The 17,008-nt window shown below is 43.5% G+C and overlaps 2 protein-coding genes across 2 annotated transcripts; one reads left to right on the top strand and one right to left on the bottom strand.

Annotated features, from left to right (window-relative positions):
• Positions 1–14: 14 nt before the first annotated feature.
• On the top strand, positions 15–4,079 carry LOC136429898 (uncharacterized). The gene is made up of 4 exons (XM_066420001.1): positions 15–313; positions 1,146–1,320; positions 1,696–2,822; positions 3,560–4,079. Exons 1-4 carry the CDS (start codon positions 250–252, stop codon positions 3,826–3,828), a joined length of 1,635 nt encoding a protein of 544 aa, XP_066276098.1. The 5' UTR covers positions 15–249; the 3' UTR covers positions 3,829–4,079.
• A 2,743-nt stretch (positions 4,080–6,822) lies between these two features.
• On the bottom strand, positions 6,823–10,581 carry LOC136429897 (uncharacterized). Its single transcript, XM_066420000.1, has 4 exons — positions 10,220–10,581; positions 9,739–9,924; positions 9,374–9,526; positions 6,823–9,034 (listed from the first exon to the last, which is right to left on the bottom strand). Exons 1-4 carry the CDS (start codon positions 10,287–10,289, stop codon positions 8,721–8,723), a joined length of 723 nt encoding a protein of 240 aa, XP_066276097.1. The 5' UTR covers positions 10,290–10,581; the 3' UTR covers positions 6,823–8,720.
• Between the last annotated feature and the right edge of the window lie 6,427 nt (positions 10,582–17,008).

The raw sequence follows: 17,008 nt of genomic DNA, 5'->3' as shown, positions 1-17,008 counted from the left end.
ATGTAATAGCTGTTGTGTCCCCGTAAAAAAAGTTCATTTGTAGTATGAGGGCGACAGTATGCATTTGAACTTACTAATACTTCCTGTATTCTGCTGCCTTCTTTAAAAGGTCAAAGTTGAAGATATTGACATGGCAACAGCGTCGGACGTCATGACTGGACCGAGAACTTGGTTTTTGCTTCGAAACTTCAGATTTTAACGGCATTATGAACCACACGGCTTAAGCGGTGTGATTAGGTACATCTAAACATGGGGACAGGAAGTAGCGCCGCTTCCAGTGGGCGTGAGGCGGCTGTCAACGTCCCAACTACAGGTAAAGTTTGAGCCGAGGGGAGGGGGGCGGACAAAAGTAGGGTAGTATAATTGTCATAAGCCTAATCATAAACTTTGATGAAGAAATGGTGTAGGTATGGGGGTTATATCGGCAGTGTAAAGGATCTGTAGACTACTGGTGACTTAAAAAGGATGGCATGTCGCCATACGATGGTTATCCATTCTTACTTCTTGATGACTGTATTGTATTTTAAGCCCCCCCCCCAAATGACTTACTTTAACCAAGGAGGTTATATAGACTATGTAACTTCCTTGCTTTAACCAAACAAGTTTGTTTGTTGCATGGATACTGTATCTGTTATGTGCAGTAAAAGTGCCTTTGAGACACCAGTTTGAGTCTTTTCTGCTCTTCTATATGAGCGATTGCGATGACGTCACAGCAACGCAGTGGCTGCCAAAAATCAGATGGAACTCAAAAGATTAATTCAAATGTTGATTGATAATTTGATCTGCTAATTTCAATATCAATTAGTATCTGTATCTGCATAGCCGATATAACCGTCCTTCGGCGTAACACACCAGCTTCGCAGGCACGCGGCACAGCAGCAGCTGGTTACATTACACTGTCACACCTAACTTTTGCACATCTGACTGCAATCGTTCCTAGTAACCTAATCTACTAATGTCATTTTGCCTACGAATTCCCCAGATGTAAACAAAAACAGTGATCTCTCATATTGCCTGCAATGACTCCATGTTCAGGAGCGTCATGTATGCTCGGCCTTCCTTGGTATTTAACACCTGTGATGTGTAATTCTAACTTCTGAAGATGAAAATGCCCACTGAAATATGCTTATTCTGCTTCTTCCAAGGATACCAAGCCATCACTGTCACAGCCAGTCCCCATGGGGAGATCCATGCCATCACCCTGACCCCTCGGGGCGAAGGTCAGGGGGCACTGGTGCTGAGGGCATCGACCTCCCAGCCTGGGGTCATGGAGCTGTGCCCTGCTGGGTCACAGGTCAATGGTCAACCGGATGGAACAAGGTACTGTCTGCTTACTGTAATTTACTTTATCCTCACGGTAGCAAAATATCATGGTGTAAGGAAAATGGAGATTTTCATTGAACTTTATACAAGTGATTTACAGAATGGATCTTTGAAGGAATCATAGATAATTACAACAGGTTTTTCACAATGATGATAAGTTCACGGTACAGAGGTGACAGTGAAAACAGTGAACATAAAGTTACGAAAGAAACAAGAGTTGCAGTATTAATTGACAGCAGATGAAGGGGGGGAAACGGACATTCAAAGTCACTTTCTGAATGTCTCGCACATGTACATTTCTGAAGTCAAAATTTATTCTATACTTTCCGCAAATGCAAATTACTCCAGTAATATACTTTTCCTCTTTTCCAGAGATAATCTATTCGTAGACATCTTACAACACAACCATCAGGCCATCTCTACAGAAGAGAGTTCTGCTGCAACAACGTCCCTAGAAAGTACAGCTCGAACAGTAAATCCTGCCTTACAGAATGGTGAAGACAGAACAGATAGCAGAGTTAGCATCAGAACAGTGGCAGACCAGCCTGGACTGCTGGCAACAGGCAGTTCAACCAACACACTGTTGCACACAGACACTAGTACTGTGCACAGTACAAATAATGTACACGCAGCTGTCTCTAACAATATAGATCAAGCTCATTTGCAATCCAGTGGAGAACGTCCTGACTCCGTCAGTGGAAATGTGAATGCAAGTGTTGGTGTTCCTAACTCTGTAGCTAGGACTAGACTTCTACCTTCAGCATTGGAGGAAGGTCAAAGGGAAAATGTATCATTACAAAGTACTTTGCAGTCAACAGACCACATGTCAAACAATGCATCTCAGAGTCACCTGACTTCTTCCCAACCAGAATCACATATACCAAATGGACAAAGTCAACATTTGAGGCAAATAAGAAGGACCCCGCTAACAAGCGTGGCCCCTCACAGAACTTTACAAACTCCGTCCTCAGGCTCAAGGTCAACGTTGTCACGGCCAGGTTGCCTGGACAACGGGCAGTCAGCACACACTGCAAGTCTGTCCTTCCATCCCGTACATGGGAGTAACGTACGCCTGGAATCCGATCAAAAAGGGCTGAAAAGTGTAGCTGCCAACGTCAGCCAGAGTATGTTCAACGGCCTCGTCTTCACGCACAGACCACTCCAGCCGGGGCAGATTCTCCTCATTTACATACTGGAAGCCGATTCATCGATCAGTAATTTTGACTTTGGTCTGACTGCGGCGAATCCTGCAGCCCTGCAGCAGAAGCACGTGCCGTCGAGCCGCGCTGCGGCAAGCCGCAGGAAGGAGTACTGGACGTTCAAATACCTGGAGAAACTGCAGAGTGGGGACAAGCTGACCTTCCTGCTTGACAGGAGCGGGAGAGTCCATTATGGGGTGAACGGGGGTGATCTGGAGGTGGTGCTGGAGGTGGAGACCGGACAGCAGCTCTGGGCAGTTTTTATTCTCACCCTGTTTGTCAGGAAAATCAGACTAGCAGGTGGGGTAGAATTCCTCAGGTTTTTTCTTACCTCCTATGTTTCATCTGTTTGGTTGTGATTCTAGCCTGACTAAATCGTGCTCCTAGCGGCCGGCCCAACTGTAACCGCCCCCTAGGGGTGGGGGTCATTTACCTCTGCCAGAGAGCTTGTGTAAACACAGGCTAGTTGTGATTTCGTGTCCCTAGCAACATTATTTTCTTCTACAAATTTTGAATATTGTCCAAGATGTCTCAGCTGCAGTCGAATTGCTGTTGTTCTCATTGGTACCAAAAATGAACATATCATGTATCTGATGTGATACAGTTTTGTACCCATTATACTTTCTACCACTAATAACAATAGTCCAGTTTCACTTTTTTTTTATCAAAAAGAGAAGTCCACACTTCTGCGTCTTGGGAAGAAATATCAATAGTTATATTTCACACCATTTTGATAAAAAAGAGAATGTTTGGGCATCTGTTGCTATAGAAGAAATTCCTGATATAATTTCTTCACATAAATTCTCAAGCCTGTATATGACTATATCTTGTCACAGGATAACCAACATCAAGTCATGTGACAAGAGAACTCCACTTTACCGGGTTGATGAAGAGACAGATTTTGTCTGGAAAGCTCCCTCTTGGAGTAGCAACCTCTTTTGTTGTGTGTATGGTTTAAACAAGGAGGTTATATAGACTATATAACCTCCTTGGTTTAAATATCTGTCAAAAGTATTCTTCCCATTGTTCTCTTGCAGGTGTGGTGCCAGCAGAAGAACCGTCTCCAGCTCCCTCCTCACCTTCACCGACCCCTACGGACCGTCGACCCGACACAGAACCTCGCCAGCCGTACCACGACGACCAGACGTGTGCCATCTGCTACGAGCGGCCCGTGAACAGCGTGGCGTACCCGTGCGGACACGTGTGCATGTGCGACAGGTGCGGACTGCTGCTCAAGGTGGAAGACGCCAACTGTCCCATCTGTCGCGCTCCGTTGTTCGACGTGATCAAGATGTACAGAGCTTAACAAACATCAGTGGGATACCACTGCAAGCTGAGACAGTCAAGCATTGAACAGTGGTCTGATACCACTGCAGGCTGAGATAGTAAAGCATTGAACACTGGTGTGATACCACTGCATGCCAAGACAATCAAGCATCAAACACTGGTGTGATACCATTGCATGCTAAGGCAGATAAGCATTGAATAGTGGTGTGATACCACTATGTGCTGAGGTAGTTAAGCATCAAACTTGACATTAAACAGCTTTTTTTCTTACACCACTGCCATACCAATGAGTTTTGATAAGACTTATTACTAAAACAGCAGTATGATACCAATGTCATCTCAGGCGGAGTATAAACATATGTATCAGTATGTGACTATAGCACTGCCGCAAACTTAAAACCACCGCAAACACTCATTTTCGCCTTAGAACGAAATAAAAACCACGCAAACTTTTACAGTACATGTATCAAGAAAGCACCATACAAAATGTGATACATAACTTTTGTAAAAAGTAAAATTTCTTTCTCAAAACCAAACACAAATTAGATATCACTCCTTCAGTGATGAGAAAGAAGATATGAACCTGCAATGTTACCAGGAATATGACCAAGCACACCCGGTCACCCCTACCCTTGTGGATAAACTTTAGCCTCCACCATACCTTCCTACGAGGGTACATATCGTAGAATTCGGCAAAAAAAATGAATAATTGGCTAGGAGAGTCAGTCCGCTGTAAAGTAAACTTCTTCTCCTGCAAATGAAACCATAATGGTTGCCAAACTTCCCTGGCAAACATTCTCCCTAATCTCCAAGCAGATCTATAGGTTGCGAAGACCTGCCAGTTGGATACGGTCTTCGCAACCTATAGATCTGCTTGGAGATTACATTCTCCCTAGCCTATAGCCAGCGTAGTTAGGCTGGTAGAGACTAGATAAACTTAAAGATACACTGGACCGACGGCTTAACGTCCTCTTCTGAAGGACAATCAAGCCCACCACCTGTCCAGCGCGACCGGTTTTGGTTGGTACCCCGGGTGGTCGCATTAGGCAGGTTTGACTGTATATACTGGGAGTCTGTTAGTATCAAGAACAAGTAAATGCTGAGAAAACAGTACACTCTTTGACTTACTGGTTAGCGTGTTCGGACGAGAAGACGTCTCCTGCACAGGAATTTAACTTGGACCCGGCAGAAAACATGCTTATATGTAGCATTTTGGGTGTGGCAAGACCTGCTGTTGCCAAAAACACCCTAAAGGACACAAAAAGTGACTCATATGTCTGCACAATAGGAAGCTACATCATTCTAATTGTGGAATTTAAGGCGTTCACCGATTTCGTATACAAAAGACAACAGGGATTTAGCTTGAACTGAATGAATATTGTGCTGATAATAAGATGAGTGATCGTAGTACGATACAACTTGTAGGTTATACAATGAGTGAATTATGTACGTTTTCTAATAATAACAATGAGTAATCGTCGTACGATAAACGTGTAGATATCATACGATATTTATTTGCATGTGTATAGCGGATTTATTATATACTGTAAATGCAGAAATGTTCGCGATGGTTTTATGTTCGCAGTTTTCGCGGGAACCGTTTTATAGTGAACTTTAAGTCACCGGAAACATTTTTGTCAAATACTGTAGCAGTATCTGACTATAGCGCTGCCGCAGACTTAAAACCACAGCACACACTCCATTTCAGCCTTAGCCCGAAATAAAAACCACGTGAACTTAAATGCATATACAGTATATACTATGTATACGATGTTATAAACAGTCGTTGTCGGCATGGTAGCGAACAGCAAGAAATAGTAAAGTTGCCCGCCATGATCAGTAACAGTGGCGACGTCAATACATACATGAGATGGAGGTACTGTGTTATGATAGTATTGTTCAGCATAGCGGTAAGTGTTTTACGTCGGGTCCTGTAAGTACGTGTTTTTAAAATATGTTTATCGCTAACTTGTGCGAAGGTTAATTACAAATTACAGAAAATAGACGAGCAAACAATTATGACATAGGACTACTTTACTCTAAACACCGTAACACAATTGTGATAAGGCCTCCTGGAGGGAATTTCCATTGTACTTTTATCGCGAAGGCCATCAATTCCGAGCACAGGCAAATGTGGCTTCCTATTGTGCAGAAATATGAGTCATACTTTTGTGTACTTTAAGGTGTTTCTGGCAACAGCAAGTCTTGTCACACCCGAAATACTACATTAGCACGTTTTCTGGGTCCACGTTTAGTTTCCACACTGGCGCCGTCTGCTGCGGTCGAACTTTTCCTCCAGGCTCTAAACGCGCTAGATAAACACCTTTTCATGTCTACATCCGTGTAGTCTTATGTTGTATTATGTGCATACTTTGTACCGTGTACAATTGTCGTGCAATAAAGTTCTTCTGTATGTTGTAAGAATGGTGAATTTGACTGGGTTGCAGTTGACAGGGGTTCAGTGCGTAGTGACATTACCGTGTAGATAAGGATCTCATCGCAGGGTAGCTTTGTTACATGTTTTGAATAGATATAGATACGGTGCGAACGCAACCACGATATTAATTTGCCGTCCCCTGTGAACAGAACCGTGACCGTTGACAAGAATTTACAACAATATGGACAAATGAGTTGTGTAGGACACGTTCAAAACTGTCTCAATAATGTCCTCGAATTACCTGTCATATGACGTACGGGACAGGGTGCGCTTTCAACAGTTTGTCACGCCCGGAATGCAAAGATACGTCGTAGTTCTGTGGACATATATATAACAGTTAGATGTGTGATGACGCCTGATACATATAGACAAATGCTATTTTTATTAATAGCTTCTTTTATGGAGGCCTGCAGACACATGATCTTCAAGCAGATCTACATTTGTATAGGTTGCATAAAGACCGTATCAAACTGGCAGAGGAAGTACGTTTTGACAAGCTCCCTCTTCCAGTTGGATACGGTCTTTGCAATCCATTGGGTCATGTTGGAGACTACACACACACACAAACTTATAGTTCATTGCATTCAAAACGCAATATCGTATACAAAAGACAATAGAAACTCAGGTTTACGGTGAGTCTTTGAAATGAATTAGTAATGTGCGTTTGCTAATAATGATATAAGTACTAATACAAACTGTACATGTATGGATACAATGTGTAGATGTCGTACGATACTTTATTTACATGTATAAGGTGGACCAATATAAAGCTTTTTATGTAGTGTTCTCAACAACCGTTAATGGTAGCACGGCGTCGTCATCGTGACGATTTTATCGTGCCGTTATCTATTGACAGGACAGGACGTCATCAAATCTTTATGTTATCATAACACTTTTGTAAACAATAGATTTAATTGTAGATATGCTTTTAATTGTTTTGTCTCTTCCCTTGTTCACTATCAACACTACAGATAATGATATGTGACCTTTAATCTTTGATGTAACGTTGGGTAACATAAATTCGTGGGGTACTTGAATTCGGGATTTTTCGAAAACGGGGTATTTAGGGATATGTGCTAGATGCAACATCAGTAATACCGCTAGAAATGCAAACTTGACAGACTAACGTATTCAGAACACTGTCTGAAAAGCTTCGATAAGCATGCATTAGAAGGCGACGAGGACAAAAACTCTCCGTCCCTTATTGGAACAGTCTGAGGGCTTCGTGGGAGAATCACACTACATCGTTGTCGGCTGGTTTATAAGACAAATGTCACATCCGCTTCCTGCTAAACACAATAATTTACAAGACAACTTATTTTCTAAAAATTGCTGACCTGCAATTGGATTCTAAGTGTGATCAATCATCAAAACCCCTCTTTGTTGCTACAACCTACGGCACGTGTATTTTCCCGCCGCCATATTGTTAACCAGAATCCTGTTGTCAAGCAGACGACAAAGGTTTGTGAGGAACACTTTTTTGTCTAAATGTTGCGTGTGATTGTGGACTGAGGACGATATTTTCCTCAAAGTTTGCTCCTAACACAACAAGGAATACATGGACATAGTAGTAATATCAATGCTACGGCATCCGGCTAACTTTCCATGAATAATGTACACGTTGCCATGACGGTGGATGTCGACTTTGACGTTCTATAGCTACCGACTCAACACACGGTTTGTTCCCGTAGGCCTGATGTGTGCGGTACGGCCGTTTTTTTCGTGTATTTTTTTACTTGGACACGTCTATATCCATAGCACTCTCCTCAAGCCAAGGATGGAACGAATAGCTGCTGTATAAAATGTAATTAGCGGTAAGATATTCAAGACGAATCTTCTCTCCCGAATTAATGTTCACCCCTGTCCGACAGCACCGTCATTGTGCGTGCGGCGGACGGTAGTTTCAAGTTGAAATATTATGGTGTCAGCACGACTAGAGACAAAATCTACCATATATATGATTAGTGCAAAGATAGTACATGATACTGACAGAATAATAGAAAAAAAGGATGGTTTATTGTTCTGCTAGATTGATTTCGGTCAACCATTATCGGAAAAATCCCGAATTTATCTTACCCAACGTTAATATCATGATTAGCCCATGTGGGACAAGAACATGCAAATAAAGGTCATTAATATTTGGTGACGAGTGATACACATAGACACATGCCGTTTTCAAATCGCTTCTTTGACTATGAAAGGCCTGCATACCGGAAAAAAACTTACAGTTCATTGAATTCAAAACACAGGCACACAGAAACAAACCAACAGGGGTGAAATCAGAGATAACAAGCCCATAACATGGACCAGGACAATAGATACAAAGAACGGAAGTTCTGCTGCAGAACCAAGGTCATGCGCCATGCAGGGGCCCAAACTTGACCTTGAGTTCGTCACCAGACACCAGAAATAATACCTCCATTTATCAAGGAGGTATCAATGATAAACCTCATAAAAGTACCCTGTACTGGTACTTAATAACATATGATTTCTATCATCACTTCATACGGATCGTAACTGACGACTATGATCCTCATCATAATCCCTCTTCTAGACCGCCCGTTTGTACCAGGGTTGTACTCCAGACTACAGGGGTAGGACTTGATGGCGAAGTGTTGGTCCAGCTCCAACACGGTGTTTGTCCCTGGTGTCAGCCGTAGTCCCGGGGCCTGGAACGAGGCTAGCAGGGCTGTGTAGTCTGAGACCAGGTCGGGTATCCCCTCTTCAGTGGTAGCGGGGTACCGACTCGGGAAGGCTTCAATGTTTGCCGTCAGATTCACCAGTGTACCTGCAAATAACATCCCAATAGTAAGCACATAGTCCATGTGGGGTAAGAAGTCAAGTTCCTGTTAATTTCTTTTAGTCATTTGTACTGCCCCTTAGCTTCCAACAAACCCGTCTAATTGTTGTTATTGTTGTTGTGTGTGTGTTTTTTTTTTGGGGGGGGGGGCTTTTTCAGAATTTTTGCAACAACGTTTGGCAAAAGTCTGGGATAGACATTTGCATGTAACCCTTCCTACAAACAATGTACCTAGTGATACCTACGTCCATTTTAGAATGTATGTAAGCAGCATAGGCCCTTCAACGATATTAAGTTCTATATCCGAGAAAGACTCAAGTTTCTCACTTTGAATGGGGATAGCAGTTTTTCCATCCAGGGCTGGTGTTGTCAAGGCGAAGGGGCGGTCTAGCGGTTCGCCCCGATACTGCAGGGTGGTAGTGTTGCCAGTCTGGTACCAGTGGGAACTGACCCGCCGGGGCTGGTCCTGACAACTGGGAACTGTGGAACAATGCGGTAGATTTTAGCGAAGCTTTAGGAGCGAGCTTAATAGTATATTTTACGCCCGTTTTGGAAGAATTCACAGGAATTTCAGGAATCCGTCCGCCTGCCTGTCACTCTATTAATTATCTAAAGCAAATAAATCAGTTCATTGTGTATATAGGCATATAAGCTAATTTCAAGGTAACACTGATGGTCAACCATTTACTGACCTGCGTCGATCTTGTACACGGACATCCTGAACCTCCCACCGCAAAACTGGTTCTTGTTGCCACGGCAACGGCTGTTACATTCACTGTCACACACCCCTTCACCCAGCTGGTTGAAGTCTGCCTCCATCCCACAGTGGCAGTCGTGTGAGCTCCTCCACCAGCCTCCGGAACGGGAAACCTCGGTGGCTGCAAAAGAAGCAACTCAGCGCCAGTATTCACCAGTCTTATCCCCGAGGCCGGGGGACTCTTTTGGATTAGTCTCAAATTCTCAGATCCAAGAAGATACATGTAGTTCCAATTCAAACATTCTCTCGAAAAGTTGCTGACTAGGTACAGCACTAAACTGTGATTGTTACTTTGAAAATGATCTTAAGTAATATACATACAACTTAACAAAAACAGCTATGCAGAATTATTTTTTGTTCTTCGCTGTGACGTTATACATAAAGCTGAAGTATATAATTCTGTTATGATGACGTACCAGCATAGGTGTAGCCAGCAGCCCGGCATGCGCTTGCGCACTTCTCATTGGTCATGGAGCCTGACGTCATCACCTTTCTCGGAAACTTGTGACGTGGGCCATCCCGGTAACACCCAAGGTGTTCTAGGAAATGATTATTAGAAATGTCTGCTGTTTATACAAAACATACTCGTATACAGTGTTCAGTTACAGCATATGTAACGATATAGCCCTTGTTAGGTAGTCTCTTTACCTGACCACCTGTTGAGTTAATGTTGTGTAAATCGTCTACAGAATAAAAATAATTGGTACGCTGACTGATCTTGTCTTGGAGAACAATTCTATTGGCCGGTGTCACGCCAAATTGATGCCCCGCGAGATTTATGCTTCACAGAGTAGTGCGCGTGCGCAGAGTTAAGGTTATGGTTGGGGCTAGGTTTAGGGTTATAGGGCTTGCGATTAGGGTTAGGCCGTTATCTGAAGTCTAAGAAAGACATGACACTGCTGGAAACACCGTACGTTCATGGTCATCTTCAGCATCAACGTTAGTACATGCGTAACATGTATACAACGGCGGTTTTTACAAAAAAATAAGATGGCTACTAGTTCTTTGAACATTGCCAGTACTGCACATCACACAACTGGGGAAAAAGTGATACACGGCTCAACTGCACTGTCTGAACTCCACTTTCTAAGTAAACTAACGCACAGCAGCGCCCCTTATGTTGATACATTACAGGTTTCATTTGCTTTCATTGCGTACTTGATATTCCATCTGTGTTCCATTGGCATGAAAACTGCTGAATGGTGATCATTAGTTGGGACACTCAAAGCCAACAAAAGTTGTTTATGGCCAGGCGGGAAGACTTCAAGTATTCCCCTACCGTTTCCTCCAAACAGCCAAAAGACCGTGACATAAACACGGACATGTAACATTGGTCAAACAGGAAATAAAGAATGCTCGGTTGCACACTTGTCGTCCTTTTCGTCTGTGAACATAACGTTACTCTTGTAAGATACGTTTGTGAGCTTCAAACCAAGACGTCCTAAACAACAGCTAGTCTACAGGTACGACACTGCCGTGTAAAGGCACCAGGTGATCGATGAACGGCATACTTTAAGGGATTTTCCTGTGCGCCATTTTTTTTCAAAGACAAAAGTTACACGCATCCAATCAGAGCGAATCGTTGTTGTCACTTTACCTCATTTGTCCACATAAAATTCGTTAAACTTGACCAAATATTAAGTAGAGCTTGGGCACCACGTGATGATGTTAAGACAGACCCCTGTCACTGCCTATTTGTTCTTGCTTAAGCTTTCAAAGTTAGCGCTGAGTGGTCAGCTCAAGTTCGCACCGGAACTTGAGGTTCACAACACTAGTCCATGGGTCACACGTCAAAAATCAATCGTTACATTACTAACATATGAATGACTTTAAGTAAGTGTAATTTCAAAACAGTCCATACCTGGCTATGATGCTGACAGCACTAGCGCACAAGAACATACAAGTTTATCCGAGGGTGGTCTGGCTGCGTCTGTCTCAGCGAGATTTGCGCAGTGAGGGAACGGCTCGGGGCGAAATGGGGCGGGACGCTCATTTGCATTCGGGGGCGTGGCTAACACTCACCCTGAGGCCCCGGTTACACATAGCCGAACATGGCTCCCGACCACAATTTAACCAAGGTCGGGAGCAGTCTCACCAGTTTTAGGTGAAGAGTCAAATCTAACTATTGAAATACACATTGACCACTACTGACTTACTCCCAACCACCAGCGAACCACCAGCAAACCCATTACAGACCCCCCATTCACAGCCGAAACGTTGGCGCAGTCTGATTACATACCGATGATTTGTTTTCTACTTTTTACTTTTGTTACTTTGTTGATTTATACGACTTCTTTGGTGTTAAATGGAACCCTGTTGACAGAATGTGTGTCATGAGGCCAGTCTCGCCGGCAGTGGTCTATCATTGTGCAGTGAAATTGTGCAGTGACTGCAGTCACATGTACGCAACGAAGAAATCCTTTACCCCAGGGCGAACGTGGGACATGCAGTAGGGTATTTTCTTAGGTTTGTTACCCTACTACCGGCGTATTCATTTGATAAAAAATTGATGTGCTGAAATAACGTGGAAACAAAAGGAAAATTAATGTTATGACCACCAGGGAGATTTCGTGTGCAAGAATATGCCGCTACATTTGTGCTCTGCTCGGATACAGTCAAATACACGAAAAGCAGCATCTGAAGTCTTCAGAAAGACTGACGCTGCTGGAAGCACCGTACGTTCATGGTCATCTTCAGCATCAACGTCACATGCGTAACATGTACATGTATACGACGGCGGTTTTTACAAAAAAAATAATAAGATGGCGACTAGTTCTTTGAACATTGCCAGTACTGCACATCACATAACTGGGGAAAAAAGTGACACACGGCTCAACCGCACTGTCTGAACTCCACTTTCTAAGTAGTGCCCCTTATGTTGATACATTACAGGTTTCATTTGCTTTCATTGCGCATTTGATATTCCGTCTGTGTTCCATTGGCATGAAAACTGCTGAATGGTGATTATTAGTTGGGACACTCAAAGCCAACAAAAATTGTTTATGGCCAGGCGGGAAGACCTCAGGTATTCCCCTACCGTTTCCTCCTAACAGCCATAAGGCCGAGACATAAACATTGACATGTAACACTGGTCAAACAGGAAATAAAGAATGCTCGGTTGCACACTTGTCGTCCTTTTCGTCTGTGAACATAACGTTACTCTTGTAAGATACGTTTGTGAGCTTCAAACCAAGACGTCCTAAACAACAGCTAGTCTACAGGTACGGCACTGGCCATGTAAAGGCACCAGGTGATCGTAAAACGGCGCACTTTAAGGGATTTTTCTGTGCGCTGTTTTTCAAAGACTCAAAGTTAAAAAACATCAAATCAGAGCGAACCGTTGTTGTCACCTTACCTCATTTGTCCACATAAAACTCGTTAAACTTGACCAAATACTACTAGTAAGTAGAGCTTGGGCACCACGTTATGATGTTAAGACAGACCCCTGTCACTGCCTATTTGTTCTTGCTTAAGCTTTCAAAGTTAGCGCTGAGTGGTCAGCACAAGTTCGCAACTGAAATGAACTTGAGGTCATGTCCATGAGTCACACGTCAAAAATCAATCGTTACATTAGTAACATATGAATGACTTTAAGTTAGTGTAATTTCAAAACAGTCCATACCTGGCTATGTTGCTGACTGCACTAGCGCACAAGAACATACAAGTTTACCCGAGGGTGGGCTGGCTGCGTCTGTTTCAGCGAGATGTGCGCAGAGTGGGAACGGCTCGGGGCGAAATGGGGCGGGACGCTCATTTGCATTCGGGGGGCGTGGCTAACACTCACCCTGACGCCCCGGTTACGCATAGCCGAACATGGCTCCCGACCACTAGTTAACCAAGGTCGGGAGCAGTCTAACCAGCTTTAGGTGAAGAGTCAAATCTAACTATTGAAATACACATTGACCACTACTGACTTACTCCCAACCACCAGCGAACCACCAGCAAACCCATTACAGACCCCCCATTCACAGCCGAAACGTTGGCGCAGTCTGATTACATACCGATGATTTGTTTTCTTCTTTTTACTGTTGTTACTTTGTTGATTTATACGACTTCTTTGGTGTTAGATGGAACCCTGTTGACAGAATGTGTGTCATGAGGCCAGTCTCGCCCGCAGTGGTCTATCATTGTGCAGTGAAATTGTGCAGTGACTGCAGTCACATGTACGCAACGAAGAAATCCTTTACCCCAGGGCGAACGTGGGACATGCAGTAGGGTATTTTCTTAGGTTTGTTACCCTACTACCGGCGTATTCATTTGATAAAAAATTGATGTGCTGAAATAACGTGGAAACAAAAGGAAAGTTAATGTTATGACCACCAGGGAGATTTCGTGTGCAAGAATATGCCGCTACAGTTGTGCTCTGCTCGGACACAGGGCAAAAACACACGGAAAGCAGCATCTGAAGTCTTCAGAAAGACACGACGCTGCTGGAAACACCGTACGTTCATGGTCATCTTCAGCATCAACGTTAGTACATGCGTAACATGTATACGACGGCGGTTTTTATTTTAAAAAAATAAGATGGCGACTAGTTCTTTGAACATTGCCAGTACTGCACATCACATAATTGGGGGAATAAGTGACACACGGCTCAACTGCACTGTCTGAACTCCACTTTCTAAGTAGCGCCCCTTATGTTGATACATTACAGGTTTCATTTGCTTTGATTGCGCACTTGATATCCCGTCTGTGTTCCATTGGCATGAAAACTGCTGAATGGGGATCATTATAGTTTTCTCTAAAGGTGGTCGTCTTCCAAAAGACTGTTTGTTTACATACCAGAAAAACCCTGTCGAATTAGTTACATCCTATTGTTACTTAGGTATAATTGTCAACTCTGCCGGCACATTCATGGCGAATCACAAACATCTCTACAGGAAACGTTATGATATCTTATATGTTACTGGCTGACTGAGCAAGCTTTTCAATAAAATATCTATTATCTGTATGTATAATAAATTCTACCTGTATGCTGATTACGACAGAAGAGGCATATGACCGTAAGTAGGTCATCTGTCATCGACCTGCGTGCCGGGATGCCAGATAGTGCTAACGAGGTATAGAGTGACAGGCGGGCGTCCACAGAGTTCGCCGGACGGATTGCAGAAATTCCTGTGAAATTCTGGGAATTCTTGTAAAACTAGCGTAAAATATGCTATTTAGCTCGCTCCTAAAGCTCCGCTGGGTAGTTCTCGGGCTGTCTTTTGCAAAGTTTCGGACGGACCCCCTATGTGGCCCCTTCGGACACCCTGCGGTTGCCGGGCTATCTTTTGGTCCGGCCGGGGTCTCGAATCAACTCAACTCAGACTTACATTGAATGCGGGGCCCGGTAACAAATATACCCCGTGACAACGGGAGTATACCCCTTCGACGGGCACCGGCGCAATTGAGACCTAAGCATTACCGGGGCTTCAGGGTGAGTGCTAGCCACGCCTCCGAATGCAAATGACCATCACGCCCCATTTCGCCCCGAGCCGTTCCCGCACTGCGCACGTCTCGCTGAGACAGACGCAGCCAGACCACCCTCGGGTAAACTTGTATGTTCTTGTGCGCTGGTGCTGCCCGCATTATAACCTGAGGTATGGACTATTTTGATCTAAGCCTAGCTTAACGTCATTCATATATATAATGTAAGGATAGATGCTTGACGTGTGAGATATATACTAGTGTTGTGAATCTCAACATCATTTGACCACTCATTGCTAACAGGAAACAAATTAATGCTCGGTTGAAAAAATTGTCGTCCTTTTCGTCTGTGAACATAACGTTACTCTTGTAAGAAACGTTTGTGAGCTTCAAACCAAGACGTCCTAAACAACAGCTAGTCTACAGGTACGACACTGCCATGTAAAGACACCAGGTGATCGTAAAACGGCGTGATTTTAGGGATTTTTCTGTGCGCTGTTTTTTCAAAGACAAAGTTACAAGCATCCAATTAGAGCGAATCGGTTATGACGCACAAGAAGTGTGTAGACTACCGCTATTAGCACTATAACGTGGTGCCTAATTTCTACTTAGTGTTAAGTTTTAACGAATTTTATGTGGACGAATTAGGTTTTAGGTCACAACAATGATTCACCCCGATTGGTTTCGTATAACAAAAAAGCGCACATCCTTGAAATTACGCCGTTTTACGGTCACCTGGTGCCTTTACATGGCAGTGTTGTACCTGTAGACTAGCTGTTGTCTAGGAAGTCGTAGTTTCAAGCTCAGAAACCTCTCTTACAAGGGCATGTTTACAGACGAAAAGGACGACATTTGCTCAACCAAGTGTTATTTTTTTCCTGTTCAACCAGTGTTGGATGCCAATGTTCATGTCACCCTTTGTCTGTTATGAGGGAACGGTAGGGGGATTCCTGAGGTCCACCCGGCCATAAACAATTTTTCTGTCGGCTCTTAACGTTTTGATGTCCCAACAAATGATCACCATTCAGCAGTTTTCATGCCAATGGAAGACAGACGGAATATCAAGTGCGCAATCAAAGCAAACGAAACCTATAATTTTTCAACATAAGGGGCGCTGTTGTGCGTTAGTTTACTTAGAAAGTTTTCTCAGACAGTGCAGTTGAGCCGCTTGCATCACGGTTTCTTCCAGTTGTGTGATGTGAAGTAGCTACTATTCGAAGCAGTCGTCATCTTACTTTTTAAAAAGTGCCGCTGTATATGCACGTAGTAACGTTGACGCTGATGATGACCATAAATGTACGGTATTTACCAGCAGCGACATGTCTTTTTCAAGACATAAGATGTTTCTTTTGCTGAGCCATAGCACAAATGTAGTGGCAGATTCTTGTAAAAGAAAGGTCCCTGTCTGAAAATGCTTCTTCCTTTTGTTTATACTTTTGAGCACACCAGTTTCTTTATCCGATGAATACGCCGTTATAGTAGGGTAACGAAACTAAAATATTCCCCTACTGCCTCACTGTTACCCGGAGTAAAGGACTACTGGTTTGTTGTAAATGTGACTGCACAATTTCGCTGCACAATTATTGAGCACCGCGGGCAACACTGACCTAATGACGCACACACATTCGAATTCTGTCAACAGTGTTCCATATTATACCAAGTAAGTAGTTAAGATCAACAAAATAACAACAACAAAAGGAAGAAAAAGGAGACAAAATTACTGCTGCGCCAACGTTGGACGATTTTCAGTTGACACTATCTATTTCGGCTACATAATTCTGTGCAAAATCCGTCAT

This window comes from Branchiostoma lanceolatum, chromosome 3 (assembly GCF_035083965.1).
Source record: "Branchiostoma lanceolatum isolate klBraLanc5 chromosome 3, klBraLanc5.hap2, whole genome shotgun sequence".
In the NCBI taxonomy this organism is placed as follows: Eukaryota; Metazoa; Chordata; class Leptocardii; order Amphioxiformes; family Branchiostomatidae; genus Branchiostoma; species Branchiostoma lanceolatum.
The sequence above is the reverse complement of the archived record's forward strand: the minus strand, read 5'-3'. Positions and strand labels throughout refer to the sequence as shown.

Coding starts and splice junctions, on each gene's coding strand:
- LOC136429898 (XM_066420001.1), top strand. CDS start 250: ATGGGGACAGGAAGTAGCGCCGCTTCCAGTGGGCGTGAGGCGGCTGTC. Junction 314..1,145: donor TGTCAACGTCCCAACTACAG/GTAAAGTTTGAG, acceptor GCTTCTTCCAAG/GATACCAAGCCATCACTGTC. Junction 1,321..1,695: donor GGTCAACCGGATGGAACAAG/GTACTGTCTGCT, acceptor CCTCTTTTCCAG/AGATAATCTATTCGTAGACA.
- LOC136429897 (XM_066420000.1), bottom strand. CDS start 10,289: ATGACGTCAGGCTCCATGACCAATGAGAAGTGCGCAAGCGCATGCCGG. Junction 9,925..10,219: donor TGCTGGCTACACCTATGCTG/GTACGTCATCAT, acceptor CTTCTTTTGCAG/CCACCGAGGTTTCCCGTTCC. Junction 9,527..9,738: donor CGTGTACAAGATCGACGCAG/GTCAGTAAATGG, acceptor ATTGTTCCACAG/TTCCCAGTTGTCAGGACCAG.